General features: G+C 40.5%; 1 protein-coding gene across 1 annotated transcript; it reads left to right on the top strand.

Moving 5' to 3' along the window:
- Window positions 1-4,815: 4,815 nt before the first annotated feature.
- NCR3LG1 (natural killer cell cytotoxicity receptor 3 ligand 1) lies at window positions 4,816-14,444 on the top strand. Its single transcript, XM_039851473.1, has 5 exons — window positions 4,816-5,194; window positions 6,357-6,701; window positions 8,603-8,929; window positions 10,475-10,574; window positions 11,416-14,444. Exons 1-5 carry the CDS (start codon window positions 5,101-5,103, stop codon window positions 11,456-11,458), a joined length of 909 nt encoding a protein of 302 aa, XP_039707407.1. The 5' UTR covers window positions 4,816-5,100; the 3' UTR covers window positions 11,459-14,444.
- The last annotated feature ends 1,647 nt before the right edge of the window (window positions 14,445-16,091 follow it).

Genomic DNA, 16,091 nt, shown 5'->3' with positions numbered 1-16,091 from the left:
AAGAATTCAACACACATGCCAAAGTTAGAGTCAAAAGGAAAGTTTATTAGAAAAGGGGTAACACTCCACAGACAGTGTGGTCTCTTCTCAGAGGCAGAGAGTGAGGGAGACAGTGAGAGAGACAGAGTAAAGGCACTGAGAAGGACCCTGGGTGTTCAGGGAATTCAGTTTATATGTCATTCTTTAGTTCCCATTTCCTTTGATATGGACATACAGTGAGGAAAGGGAAGAATACGTAGAGTAAAAGGCCTGCTGACAGTTCCTAGCCTGTCATACTTAGGTTCCCCATGGTTTTAGCAATAGGGAATGACTCTGCTGGTTCCTGTTTCCCCTTCACAGGTGTGGGGAATGGGTTGCTAGCAATCCCAGTAAAAATCTTCCTTCATTCAGGTGTCCTCCTGGCCTGGCTGCAGGGCTGATCAGCATATTGCAGTCTCTGATTGTAGCTTGATTAACATTTTAATTCTCTTGCATCCTTCCTACATTAATGTGATGAATGTTCTTCTATAAAAATTTAGATGTCACTTCAGAGGATTTATAGCTACATGTATACACACACCAGTGTTTGTGTAATATGCAGGGAACATTTATTTCCACTAAAATTCAAGAACCATTTAAGAGGAAGGTATCACAGTGGCAGAGAATCCATGATGAAGGTATAGTAGAAAGTAGTAGGGACTGGGTGTTAGGACCCAGGCTCTCATTATCTCACTAAAGTTGACCCTTGAACAACAAAGATTTGAACTGTGCTGGTCTACTTATACATGGGTTTTTTTTCAATAAATACTGTAAATGTATTTTCTCTTAGGATTTTCATATTTTCCCTAAGTTACTTTATTATAAGAATATAGTACATAATACATTAACATACAAAATATGTGTTAATTGACTGTTTATGTTATTAGTAAGGCTTCTGGTCTATAGTATACTACTATTAGTATAGTTTTTGGAAAGTCAGAAGTTAAACACGGAATTTCAACTGTGCAGTGTGTCGATGCCCCTAACTCTTGCATTGTTCAAGGGTCAGCTGTGTATGAGTCTTTCCCTTCTAAAGTCTAGAGGAAAAAAATCTAGGAGTTCTAGACTGTGAGGGTCTAATTTTGTTCTAACTTTTTAATTTGAAATTATTTCAGACTTAGAAAAACTTGCAAAAATAGCACTTTTCATATGCCCTTCACCTAGCTTCCTCAAATGGTAACATCTTACAAAGTTAAATAAAATCAGGCAATCAATATTAATACAATTCTAACTAATCCTCATATTTTGCCAATTTTCCCACTAACATACTTTTTCTAAGCCAAGAGCTAACGTTGCATTTAGTTGTATATATATAGATATCTATGTTTAATTGTTAATTTTTAACAATGGTTAACCTAACCAAACAAATTGCAACAATAGTAAAACTAATTCTGGTATGCTCTTTCCTAGATTTATCAGTTGTTAGCATCTTGCCACATTTGCGCTAGAGCTCTTTCTCTATCATTTTTTTTTTTACTGAAGCATTTCAGAATTAAGTTGCAGACATTATGATCCTTTACCCTAACTATGTGAGTGAGCATGTCTCCTAAGAACCAAGACATTATTTTGTAATAGCCATCTCATAGTGATCAAATTCAGGAAATTGAACATTGTTACTATACTATTAATCTAATATGGTCCATGTTCAGATTTCACCAATTGTCTCAGTATTGTCCTTTACAGTAATTTTTTTAACAACCCAGGATTTAATCCAGGATTAAGCTTTGCATTTAGTTGTCATGCCGCTTTCATTTCCCTTGATCTGGAATAGCCTTTCTTTGTCTTTCACGATATGGATATTTTTGAAGAGTACAGGTCAGTTGTTTTATAGAATGGCCCTCGATTTGCCTTTGTCTAGATGACCCTTCTCAAACTGGTCTGTGACTGGTGCTGGTCTACATATCAGTGTTGCCCACAGTGAGGGGTCTACGTAGAAACTGAAATTACTTACACCTTTGGAAATAATTTTATGCCAGTTTAACAAAAATTAGGGGCTTACATTTTTATATCTTTTGTTTTCATTTTTTGAAGAATTTATTTTTATTGAATTTTACAAAGTAACAGTCATAAATGGGTTGGACATTTTCTTTAAAAAGGGTCCTTTGTCATAGCTACTTTGAATAGCACTGGTCTAGATGAGCTTTTTGAGGCTCAGAGCTCTGATTTACTCACCTGGTACACTTAGACTGTACCGGGCAGAGTTCAATAAATGGTTGCTGTGGGATGACTTGAATGGCCCATTTCTTTGTTGAGAAGCTTTTCTTAATGCTGAATCAGAATCTTTCTCCATAAATTCCACATAGAAACCTTACTTCTGCCTTCGAAAACGTCGTATAACATGTCTACTCATATGCTTAGGTGTTAGCCTTTCAAGAGATTTAAAGACTGATAATGCACCTTAAACCCCCAATCTATTCCCAGCAAAACTGGCTCCATTACTTTTAACATTTGTAGTGATTAGGATTAAGTTCTGCTGAAAATGAGAACACCTCAAATAAGAGTGGCTTATTGACTTTCTTATGTGCTACAAGTTTAGAGGTATCATTCTAGGGCTAGTAGAAAGTTTCACAAGTCATCAGAGACCCGGCACCCTTCTTCTTTGCCGTCTCATTTTCCTCAATGTGTACCTTCTACACTGTGGTCCAAGATATCTGCTCAAGCTCTAGTTATGGCATTTGCATTTCTACCAGCAGAAGAAAGAAGCGTGGTAGCGGAGGCCGAGCTGTTTCCTATAACGGTTGAAGGTTGTTCACTTCCCTTCTCATAATAAGTAAGGGACTTTCCAGTGTCACAGCTGACGTGGCACAGACCACTGACCCTGGTCAGTCACTCCCCCGGCCCACCAACCAATCAAAATACACTTTACTGTGAGGAAGTATAAAATGTGTATAAAAGGGAAAGCCCCGCTGTGATTGGGGCTCTGCCTTTGGGTGTGAATCCGCTGAGCCAGTGCCAGCACCTATAATTGCTATTTCCTGCTTATTGCCTCGGTGTCCCTTCTCTGTCTGAGGATCCTGCAACAGAAGGTAAAGAAGATCCCGCCCTTTAAGGACATTTCCTAGAAGTTACACAGAACATTTCCATTTATATTACTTTGGTCAGAACTTGGTCAAATCGCCACAATTAGCTCCAGGAGAGGCTTGGAAATGGAGGCTTTTATTTTGGAAATCCTTGTGCTCAGGAAGAAATTGGTGGCTTTTTCAAAGAAAATGGATATTTGACAGTATCTACTGTTTCTGCTGTATTGTCCTTGTATGCATGTCCTTATATAGTATCTCTTCTTCACCGTTCTGATTACTTGTTGGATGTTTTCATGCCTTTAAATATGGTTCCAAGTAGTATGTGACATTCCAAAAGCAAGCTGGACTTAATATGTCTTGTATCAATGACCTCAGTGTTAACCAGCATTTGAGGATTATGTCTTAATACTATGCAGCGATTAAGGACATACAAAGTCGTCAGAGAATATATACGTATTTGTTTGAGATGCACTCGTGAAGCTTCTGGTGTATGTTTTGGGGTTGAACGAAAAATTTGCAAAAGTGTTAGAAGATATATTTTCTTGCCTGTTTACAAGAATTAAATAAACGTGAAATTGGTAGAAATAATAGCACGAGTATTTAACATATTTTGATTTATCTTTAAATCTAATATAAATGGTGAAATCTGCTAATTTTACTCTTTTTTTTTTTTTTTTGGTAATTTCTTCAATTTCCTACTGGTTGATATGCATGTGCCACAACTTTGTGAATTTCCATTCTGGGCAAGTATAGAGATTCAGCATATATTTCTCCTGCAGATGTTATTTAATGAGTCAGTAATAGCAGAAGAGGATTCTCCCCGGTAAGGCTCCTTGGAGGAGGTAGCAGTTGAGAAGAGGTGTAATATAGAATTTTAGAATTTTAGAGCTGGACCTAACCTTGCAGATCTCTACTTGTTAAAATTGTGGCCCAGAAACTGTGACCTTCTGCAGGTCCTTCAGCTAGTGGGCGGCGTGATTGTGGGCTCCCTGCTCAACAAGTTCTCTGCTCTTTCAGCTATGCATGCTGTTTGTTCGAAGGTAATTGAGAATGTAAATATTTGCTTAGTTACTGACAGTACCATAAACTTTAAATTCACTATGCCAGTAAGACTATTCGTTACTGGGGATTTGCTCCACACCCCACCCGATTCTTTAATTCTTACAATGCCCTTAAGGGAAGATTCAACTATCTCAATTTTAGAGAAGTGGAAACTAAGCCTGGGGTGTGAGACAACTTGTCCACTGTCCCATAATCGTCAGATGCCATACCTGGCATTTGAGTCCAGGTCTGCCTGTGATTTTCTGTAGATTACACTTTTTTTAACGATATGAGAAGAAAATTAAGAATCAATGAAACTACTGTCATGCAAGATGCTGGGGGAAACAGGTGTGTGCATTTATAATACTAGCAATGCCACTTGTGTTCTGAACTTTGTAGTTAAATTGATTTAAAAACTGGTCTCGAGGTGGTAAAACTTGGTTATTAAATGAGCATTTTAGGTTTTTGCTTGACAAAGTTACACGCCACTTTTTGTTTAGTAAGGGGAGGGGAAATTAAAAGCTGCTTTCAGACGTTTGACTGAAGCGTCCTGGAGATATAAATTTAGCTTTCGGTTTAAGTATGGCAAGATTTTATTTATTTTTATTTTAAAAAATAAATAATGTTAAGTTTATCATGTCGATGGTAAGAGCAGACACCCCCAACACGTGGGCAGCACTCTCGCGTGGCGCATTAATGACCGTGGTCACCACCATTGGAGTTTCACCTTCCTGGCATTCTGGGACCCCGGAAGCAAGAAATTAAAAGCTCAACTAACTCCTAGCGCGCCAGTGGCTTGGCTCTTCTCTTGCAGCATAAAACACGTAATCAAAACAACTTTGCAGAGTTGCAGAAGAGGCTCAAAGACCAAGAGGCAGAAGAATACGCCTTACACCCTCCGCATATGGGTAAACCCTCTGCGTATGGATAAACCCTCCGCCTACAAACGACGTCACTGCACAGGGGGCGTGGTGGTCTCCTTCGCGGGCCCCGGCTCGGAGAGCCGGCCTAATTGCCAAGCATGGATGAGAGGGTAGCAGGTCGAGTATCATGGGGTTTCTTGAGACTGCTTCTGGTTCTGATTCCGGTCGCATGGCGCACGTTGCTCGCCGCAGGTAGGACCCCGGCGCCGGTAGAGGTGGAGATGGAGGTGGGGGAGCCGGGATGGAGGACGAGATGAGGGGTTTGCCCGGGAGTGCGGGACGGTGCGGAGTGGGTACAGGAGGTGCCGCAGCCACCAGGGGCGGTATTTTGAAGATCCTCGACTCTGAGCTCTTCATTGGGAAGTTGGATTGAGACTAAGTGCCTCCTTGAGTTTTGTGCTTTTGAGTGCTCCTTAAATTTCAGCCCCTCTTGCATCATTTTAGATATGGTGAAATAAGAGAGGGTGAAATAAGAAAAATACTCCACCTGCCTGTCAACAAGAAAACTACACTTTTGCTAAAGTCTTTACTGAGAGTGAGTGGTGATATTCAAACATAAAATTTTTACTTTTTCTGGGAACACTGATAGACACGTTTCTAATTATTTAACAGGAAACCAAAAGCCTGAAAGGCATATAAAGAGATATTTAAACTCATTACAAACCAGAGAATAGAAGTTAAAACAGCAGTAAGATATCCTTTGACATTTATTAGGCTGGCTAATATAGGCTGGGTGATGCCAAGCGGTTGGTGGTAGTGGGGATGTGAGACTCTAGGGAGACCCTCTGGGTGTCCATCCGTGGGGCTGTAGATGAGCCAGACGTGGATGTTCACCATGGAGAACGGGGCAGCAACTTCAAGCAAAGGACTAGCAACACACAGAAATGTGGAATGATCAGGAAAGTGTAGTGCCAAAACGTGAAACAAAGACGTATAACTCAATACCATTTCCATAAGTTTGAGAAACAAGACAGTTTCTCAAAGCAGGGTTGGGCCTGGTTAGTTCTTGGATGGGAGACTACCTAGAAAGACCAGGTGCCGTAGGTGTAAAAAAATAAAAAATAAGGGATTGTAAGCTGACAAGGTCCTTGTAATCTGTGAGGTCAACCAAGGGTTGTCTCGCCTAAAAAAGAAAAAAAAAGATAAAAAGAAAACCATTCTATTTATAGTACCATCAAAAGAGTCAAATACTTAGGAATACATTTAACAAGATGAGCACAAAACCTCTATACACGAGACCCCTCTCCTCCCCCCCCAAAAAAGGGAATTTGTTCCAATTACCTGGTAGTGTTTTGAAAGTATAAGGGCTATATTTTTTCCAGGGTCTCTCATAACAGTTCTCTTATTGCCACAGGTGTCTTAGAAGTGCAGATGGCAGGGAAGACTCAGACCGTGTTTCTGAATGACAATGCCACCATCTTATGCAAGGCCTCTGGTTCCTCACACCTGGACATCAACATTATGGGTATTACCTGGTTTCGGAAGAGTCTGAATGAAACAGAGGTCAAAGTATTTGAGTTTTTTGGAAACCACCAGGAGGCATTTGGATCAGGAGCCATCGTGTCTCTATCGAGGCTGAAGACGGGGGATGCCTCACTGCAGCTGTTTGGAATCCAGCTGAGGGAAGCAGGAAGGTACCGATGTGAGATGGTGGTCACCCCTGAGAAGGCAGAGGGAACAGTCTACGTGAAGGTTGTAGGTGAGTGCCTGATGACAGTGCCCTGTGGTTCTGATGATGATAGGGCTTGGGGTGGAAATGTAGATGGGCTGAGTGGAGCAGAGGTTTAGAGCATGGGCCTAGAAGTTAGATAGACACAGGTTTGAGTTTTGGGCTTCCACGGACATCTGGACCACTTTGGAAAGTTGTTAATCACAATGAACCTCAGTGCTCTTTGCTCTAAACAGATATAATAATATCTACCTAAGAGGACTGATTGTAGGGAAAAGCCTATGAAAAATGCAGGTAAAATGCTTAGCATAGTGCTTGTTCTGAAGGCTATTTTGAAATTTATAGAGCTACTCCAGCTTTCATTGGATTAGTGTTAGTATGGTGTACCTTTCTCAGTCCCTTTACTTTTAATCTCTCTGGGTCTTCATATGTAAAGTGGGTTTCATTTAGAAAACACATATTTGAGGTTTTTTTCCTTTATCCACTCTGACAGTCTCTGTCTCTTAGTTGATATACTTGGTCCATTCATTTAAAGTGACTGCATATATAGTTGGATTAATATGTACCATGCTTGTATTTGTTTCTGTTTGATACATTTGTTCTTACCCTCTTTTTATGCCCTCTCTAGTTTTGTTTGTTTGTCTGTTTGTTTATTTATTTATTTATTTTTTATTTTTTATTTTTTATTATGGTGACATTGGTTAACAAAATCCAGTAAGTTTCAGGTGTACAATTTAGCAGTAAGGTGTATGTATGTATGTATGTATATATATATATATATATATATACACACACACACACACACACACACACAAATATATATCATTGTGTCCTCTCTAGGTTTAAATGAACATTTCGTATTATTCCATTTTCTCTCCTCTCTTCATATATCAATTATACTTCTTAAAATTTTTTTGGGGGGGGGGTTGCCCTAGAGTTTGCAATGTACTTTTACAACTAATCAAAATCTACTTTGAAATAACACTGTACTGCTTCATGGGTAGTACAGATACTTTATAACAGAATATTCCCAATACTCCCCTCCGATCTCTTATAACATTACTGTTATTCATTTTATATATCCATATGCTTAACCACCCAATACATGGTTGCTATTATTATTTTGAATCAACAATTATCTATTAGGTCTATTAAGCATAAGAAATATAATGTTTTATTTTACCTTCATTTATTTCTTCTCTGACACTCTCTTTCTTTACATAGATTCTAGTTTCTGACCTGTATCATTTTCCTTCTCGCTGAAGAATTTCTTTTGAGATCTTGCCATGCAGGTCTACTGGCAACAGATTGCCTTAGTTTTTGCTTGTCTGAGGAAGTATTTATACTTTACTTTTGAAGGGGAATTTTTCTGGATATAGTATTCTAGATCGATGGATTATTTTCTTTCAACACCTGTCTTTATATATTTTACAACCCTCTCTTCCTGCTTTAAATATTAAATGGAGAGAAGGCTACAGTCCTTTTCTTTAAGATACTTAAAGAAGTCCTGTTCTTTGAGGATACTTCCTGGAGGTTTCTCCAAACTACTAGACCCTGAGTTCACATGGCTACTCTCAGCTGCAATAGAGATTGAGAGATGTAGCTTTGAATGTGTCATCGAAGAACGGAAATGGGCAACAATTAGCAGCCTTTACCACAACAGTGTTCCAAGGCATCTCTCAGATTCTCAAAGGTGTCTTTTGACACAAAGTGGCTTAAGAAACTGCTTTACAAAATGGCTGTGAGAGTTGGGGTCATGGCATATCAGCACTCTGCTGGCACTGGGGCCAACATACCCAGAATACTTAGCCTAAACAGAACCCCCAGTACGTTCACTCACCTTTCCTGAAGACTTGCTGTGGTTCAGACATTGAACTGATAGTAAGCGAGTCCTGACCTACTCTCAAAGCATGACTTCTCTCTCCTGGCAGCTTCTCCAGTCAGCGTCTTGTTTCAGGATCCAGCCACAGTGAAAGATAATGAAGACAAATATATTTTGTGTAAGTCAAGTGGGTTCTACCCGAAGGACATAAACATAACATGGAATAAGTGGACCCAGGAGGATCCCCAGTACCTGGAGATTTCTGAGGGCATCACCACTGGTCCAATCGTTAAGAATAAAGATGGCACATTTAATGTCACTAGCTGTTTGAGGCTGAAGCCCTCTCTGGACCACAACATGACCGTCTACCAGTGTGTGGTAAGGCATATTTCCTTGCCTACCTCCCAGAGGTTCAACTTCACTCTGCCTGGAATAGGTAAGCATCCTCCTTAGACGTTTCCCCTACTCTTCACCTTGAGGGGGTATAACATAAAACTCAGGTTCCCAGGCAGTCTAGAGGAAGATGGGGGTCAATGCGGAAGGAGAGAAAGCTTGATTTGGCCTAGCTCAGCCCCAGAGTCAGCATTCCACACTAGGTCCCTAAGCCAGGGCAGATGGTCTAATAGGCGGAGGGTGGTGACAGTAGTCCTCAGGTGGAAACAGGCTACTTGTTAGCTTATGGAAGCTTGAGTGATCTGGGTGGTCTATATGACTTGGAATGGGAGGCTTGCCAGCTGCTAGGAGAAAGGTGATAGGAGCCTGTCCATGTCCCTTGAGGATAAGGGTCTGTCAGGGGTCAGACACCCAGCTCTGCCAACAAACTCTTCTGGTCAGGCTTCAGGTCCACAGAAAACTGTTGGCGGGTAGAGGTTGAATCAGTAGTTCTGTGCCCAAGAAGGGGAGGTCATAGCAGGGGTCCTGCTGATGCCTAGGCTTTCTCCAGGCACACTGCATCCTTAGCTTAGGAGACCACAACTTACTACAGAGCCCCTCCTGCTGGTGGGGTTCATTGAGCTCATATCCTGGCTTCTTCTCATGTCTCTGGCCCTGGATTGCAATGATCCTTCTGATCCATCTACCTGGTACTGAGAGGGGTTAGGAAGGCAAGCACTAACTAGTGTCCCTGGGCAATGTGGTCTGGGTGTGCCAGATGAGGCCCAGAATGATCCTGGAGAAACAGAAGAAACTATTCTTGAAAGTAAGGGCCACGGCTATGTGTGGGTGGTGTGTGCATGGAGATGTGCAGGATGTGTATGGGGCATGGGGAGTATGAAATTGAAATATACTTTGTGTGTATGGTATAAAAGGTTTGTCTGGCTGATGTGTATATGCCTTAGTTTGTTTGGGCTGCTATGACAAATTGCCACAAACTGGGTGGCTTATGAGCAATAGAACTTTATTACTCACAGTTCTGGAGGCTGGAAGTCTGAAATCAGTGTGCCATTATGGTCAGGTGGGGGCTCTCTTCTGGGTCACAGACTTCTCATTGTATTCTCACACAATGGAAGGGGCGAGGGATTGCTCTAGCGTCTCTTTTTTAAGGGCACTAATCTCATTCATGAAGGCTCCACCTTCATGACCTACTGACTTCCCAGAAGCCCCACCTCCTAATACTATCATATTGAGTATTAGGATTTCAACATATAATTTTGGGAGGGACACAAACATTCAGTTTATAGCAGCTTATAGTTGTGTAAGATGGTGTAGTAGTGTGGAAGGTTTGAACATGTGCGTGGCATGTATATGTGGTATGTGGGGTTTGATATTGCTGTGTACTCTGGCAAGTACTAAAACACTGTTTGATGTGTAGGTAGGTATACGTGATAGGAATGAAGGATGCCAAGGCATGGCAGAGGATTGGTTGTTACATCTATGACAGGGAAATGACACATAACCACACAGATCTTAGCAGTAGTTGTGTGGTCTCTTTGTCCCCTGCCAGGAGGTTTTCTCTTAATGTTTTCCTCCTTTCTCTCTGCAGAATCTGAGAAGTCAACTGGCGTGCGGATCATTGTTATCTGTATTGGATCAATCTTAGTCATTGGACTGATTTTAGGTTTAGGTTACTTCTTTTGGAAAAGGTAAGGGGTGCTGGAGCACAGTTTAGCCCCACATTTTAGAGTTGGCTCTAGTTTAGAGATCCTCACCAGATGGTGTTGAGGAGTTCTCAGGATTGATGCTGGGGGATTCTAAGTGTGGTATGTGGTTGTGGTGTGTGACTTTTTCTGATATAGTGCTGGGGAAGAACTTTCTCATCTGATCTCTGTATGGTGGCTTGCGACTCGGGGAAGATGCACTGTACAGCCTCTTTGTCTCTTTATAATATACAAGTCTCACTGTGAACCAGACCGTACCTTATTAGTTCACACCAAGACTTTGAACCAGGTACGGGCTGCGTTGTTGTTCTCACACGCAGAAACCATGGCTCAGAGAGGGGAATTCCTTCCCCCAGGTGCTCATATTTTGCTAATAGCTCAGTGGGATAACCTACCACCAGATTTCAGCGGTTAAACCCAGAATTTCTAACCCTCACTAGGTGTTTCCAAACACGTTTATCACTGACTGTGATAAACAATAAAACAGCTGAAGCTGTAGAGAGGCCCAAGAGACAGTGTAAACATGTTGGTTAAAATGGTTCTAGATAATAAAATTGCCCTTACTTATTTATGAGCTGGCCAAGGTAGAATCTGTGCAATAGCTAATACGTATCATTATAAATGCTTTAGGAAAAGTAGAATAATCAATTAATCAAGAAAAGAGGCTGTTCGTTTATCTAAAGTTGGCCAAGTGATTCATGGGACTTATTCCCCTGATTGGACTTAGGTCAATGTGAAAACTGGATATAATGTGATATCAAATATTTCTTGTGATATTTGTGAATGTTCTCATATTTCTTGCCTTTCTCTGGCTTCTGGTATCCAGGGGTTGTCCCTGTAACCGGACATTGGACAATGATGTTTATTGAAAAAGAGACTAAAAAAAAAGAAGACTAAAGCCTTCATGATCAGCCTGGAGTCGGCGGTGGTTTTCAAGGGCAGCCTCCATCCTTCACTCTTCCCTGTATCTGTGTCCTTCGCCATGTAACTGCATTGTCCTCCAGTCGTGGGCTCCCTCTTCACATTGGGCTCGACCTTGTGATTTGCTTCGGCTGATAGAATGAGACAGAAGTGAAAGAGTACCAGTTCTAAGCCTTGGCATCAAGAGGCCTTGTGTATTTCCGTTTGCTTTCTTTTGTGCTTCTGACACTAGTGAGAGGAGGACATGCTCATGCTAGTCTGCTGGAGGATGGAAGATACTGGAAGCAGTGTCTGCTGGAGAATGAGAGATACTGGAAGCTAGAGCTAATGGCTGCATTGGAGGCCAGCCTACAGTAAGTCTTCACTTAATGTCAATAGGTTCTGCTGCTTTAAATGAAATGATGTATAATGAAACCAATTTTACTGTAGGTTAGTTGATATAAACAAGATTTAAGTTCTTACAACATTTCATCAGCATTATAATGAGACGACATTGAATGAAACCACATTATTTGAGGACCCGCTGCAATCAAATGACAGCTACTCAACTCCCAGACATGTGAGCAGATCTCCCTGAGATCATCAGCACCAACAGAGCCAACTGTCAGATGTTATTTTTTATACTTATTTTTTTAAGCCACTGTGTTTTAGGCTATCTTGTTATACAGCAAAAGCTAACTGATATAGCTCCTCAGGAAGCTGAGTTTTGACCAAAAAGTGTGATTGCCATGAACATGTGCTGCAGAAACCCCCTTGGAGAGTGAGCCTGCTATGAAGAGTGTACTCAGCCAACATGCTCCAACTGTGCCATCTCAGGAATCTGCTGCAGTTTTCAAACTTATGTGATGCTCTCCCTGGGCATCTCCAGCCAGTTGCTGAACAAAGGAGGAGTCTTTGGAGCTCTTGTTGGGGTGGCTGAGACTTTCTCAGAATTGTACTGTAGTCTGAGGCTCTTGATAACCCGTTCTTGCTCCTTCTTTCCCAGATATCAAACCTACATCATGGTCTGAAGGCTTTTCCCACCTAATTCTGTACCGTTTCTTGTTTCACTTTCATAGGCACTAGCCACACATTGTAGTTCTAATACCAGCTTGACAGCTGCTTTTCAGAAGACTGAAACTAACACCTGGAGGGACTAAGAATTAGAACAAGGTGCTTTCATTATGATACATTCATGGCTTATTCAAATGCAGGAAACACTGGGACATTGTCAGTACTAACATAAAGACAGACAGCAGATACCACAGCGTTTCTCAGAGAATGTATAAGTTACTACAATTACTCTACCAATTGCCAGACAGCTTGTTCAAGAACAGACTATTCAAACTGCTCTCCTTGACAGTCTCCAGCCAACCAGCTTTTTCCAAGAAAAAGCAAAAGCAATACTTTCCAAAGAAGATATACAAATGGCCAGTAGGTAGGTACATGACAAGATGCTCAACATCATTAATCATCAAGGAAATGCAAACAATCAAAACATTGAGATACCTCTTCACTCCTGTTAGAATGGCTATTATCAAAAAGACAAGAAGTAAAAAGTATCGACGAGGATGTAGAGAAAAGGGAACACTTGTGTACTGTTGGTGGGAATATAAATTGGTGCAATGATTACAGAAAACAGTTTGGAAGTTTTTTAAAAATTAAAAGCATTACCACATGATCCAGCAATTCTACTTCGAGGTATTTCTCTGAAGAAAAAAAACCACTAACTTGAAGAGATACATGCATCCCTGCATTCACTGCCACATTATGTACAACAGCCAAGACATGGAAACAAGTGTCTATCGATAGATGAATGGACAAATATGATATATATGTATACACACACAGTCATGTGTCACTTACAATGGGATACATTCTGAGAAATGTGTTGTTAGGGGGTTTTATCATTGTGCGAATGCCACTGAATGTACTTACACAAACCTAGATAGTATCTGCTGCACACCTAGTCTGTATGGTATACCTTATTGCTTCTAGGCTACAAACCTGCATAGAATGTTGCTGTAGTGAATACTGTAGGCAATTGTAACACATGGTATTTATGTATCTAAACATAGAAAATGTAAAGTAAAAATGAGGTATAGAAGATAAAAAATGGTGCACCTGTATAGGACACTAAGCATGAATAGAGCTTACAGGACTGGAACTTGCTCTGGGTGAGTCAGTGAGTGAGTGAATGAGTGAGTGGTGAGTGAATGTGAAGGCTTAGAACATTATTGTACACTGCTGTAGACTTTATAGACACTGTGCACTTAGGCTATGCTAAATTATAAAATCGCATGAGATTAAGCGCAAGAGAAAATGCAATCAAGAGCTGCTGTTAAATATGAGATGCTGCGAGCATAATACCACATACTGTTTTATAGCAAACTTCTTATAAGTAGAAAGAGTAGACTCTAAAATAACGATAAAAGTATAGCATAGTAAATACATAAACTAGTAACATAGTAATTTATTTTCATTATCAAGTATTATGTAGTGTACATAATTATATGTGCCATACTTTTATAGTACTGGCAGTGTAGTAGGTTTGTTTACACCAGCATCACCACAACTACCTGAGTCATGCGTTGTGCTACAATGTTATGATGTCTGTGACGTCACTAGGTGACAGGAAATTTTCAGTTCCACTATATGCTTAAGGGACCACTATTGTATGTGTGGACAGTCCATTGTTGAACAAAACGTCGTTATGCAGTGTGACTGTATACACCGTGGAATACCGTTCAGCCATAAAAAAGAAGGAAATCTTGCCATTTGTGACAGCACGATTGGACCTTGAGGGCAGTACTTTAAGTGAAATAAGTCAGAGAAAGACAGATACATATGATCTCACTTATATGTGGAATCTAAAAACAGAAAAAGAGCTCATAGATACAGAAGTCAGACTGGTGGTGGTTCGAGGTGGGAAATAAAAGTTATCACGAAAAAAATTGTAATTGTTATGGATTTTAACTAGATTTATTGTAGTGATCATTTTGCAATATATACAAATATCAAATCTTACGTCATATACCTGAAACTAATATAATGTTATAGATCAATTATACCTCAATTAAAAAAAGAAAAAAAAGAAAGCAGCACTGACTGTTTCCAGACTATGGCACGTCTCCATTTCAAATGCTACTTCGTTGTTCGGTGAGATCAATCTGTACATGCCAATATATGAACAAAAGCATTCAACTGCACTTTTAATTTACTACTTCTGAGTTTTTCTTTGATAGAAGATAAGTGACTCTCCTCTGGTCTCAGGGCTGGTAGAGGGTGGAGCTTGGATTTTTAATCAATATACCATACCACCAAGGAAAATCTAGGGTGAGGCTGGGCTGTGAAGGATGAGTTTGATCATTAGGTCTACAAGAGAGGCTCATTCTGTACAATTCTAGTCTGTTCTTATGAGAGGACCTGTTGGTTGGTGTGTTTGGCCCTTGCCTTATTTTCTGTAACTGAACCAAGGTGGCTGATGCTATTCTACATTGGAAATAAGTATAGAGACCTCATCCAGGACAGAGGTTAACAGGCCTGTGAAAGGTCTCATGCCAGGTGTGGCTCATGGATAACATACAGTGTGGTTCTGAGTGCAGGCAGTTATCAGGGATGTGCAGTAGTATTTCAGGACCTTTGTGGGGCAGAGAAGCCCGGTTCCCATCTCTATTGGAAGCTGGAGTGATGACTCTGAGAAACGGTTCTTAGGTCACTCAGGAGGGGCACAATGAAAACACAGGCATAAGACATGGAAGTCTCTTGGCTTGGAAGGTGAATAGAACAGACTCCCCATAGCTCAGCGGCCACGGTGGTGATTTAGAGTGGCCTCTAGTGGTGGTATTTGGGGATTGCAGCATCGGTGTGGTTTGTGCCTATTATGAGACTGTAATTAGGGGAACCAATGAATTTCTAGGTGGAGAACTGGAAGGAGGAACATGGCAACAGTTAAAGTAGTTTCAAGCTGGTTACAGTGGTTGAAAGTGGTTGAAAGAGAATGACACCCTTTGGGAAAAAGTGGTAAGGCAGTTGAAATTTTATACATTTAGTAAAATAAATTATAATTTTGTAGAGATTGTGATAGAATAGTAAAATAATACAAAGGTAAAAAATGAAATACATTAGATGGGAAAATCACAAATGGGATCTTTTTATAGGATGATTAAAAAATTGTAAAGATGTAAAATGTGGGGGAATGTTAAATGGACATTATTGATTGGAAGAGAATCTGTGAAGTAGAAAAAAGAAAAGGCATCAAGGAATTACTAAACTTAGAAAAAATGCTGGTCAGAACTTGAAAGAACTGAAGAGAAGCACAAAAGAGACAATTATGGGATGATTTTCATTTTTCCACTGCCAAGATGGGTGGAAAACCAAGGACACATTAGGAATTTAACAAAAGAATCCAAGCCTCAGAATTGTATTGCATTTACTTCTCTCTGGGTTACTCTGGAGTGACTTCCCTTCCCCAATAATAATGGCTTTATGAGAAAAGCTGGAATTGATCAAATGAAGTAAAGAGGACACAGAGGCAGGGCTACCCGAAGTTTGGTTTGCTTCATCACTTTAGGTGCTGATGGTCTGTGGAGGAGGAGTTTG

This window comes from Pteropus medius, unplaced genomic scaffold, assembly GCF_902729225.1.
Source record: "Pteropus medius unplaced genomic scaffold, Ma_sr-lr_union100, whole genome shotgun sequence".
In the NCBI taxonomy this organism is placed as follows: domain Eukaryota; kingdom Metazoa; phylum Chordata; class Mammalia; order Chiroptera; family Pteropodidae; genus Pteropus; species Pteropus medius.
This window is presented reverse-complemented; position numbering and strand designations above follow the sequence as displayed.

Coding starts and splice junctions, on each gene's coding strand:
- NCR3LG1 (XM_039851473.1), top strand. CDS start 5,101: ATGGATGAGAGGGTAGCAGGTCGAGTATCATGGGGTTTCTTGAGACTG. Junction 5,195..6,356: donor GCGCACGTTGCTCGCCGCAG/GTAGGACCCCGG, acceptor TTATTGCCACAG/GTGTCTTAGAAGTGCAGATG. Junction 8,930..10,474: donor CTTCACTCTGCCTGGAATAG/GTAAGCATCCTC, acceptor TTCTCTCTGCAG/AATCTGAGAAGTCAACTGGC.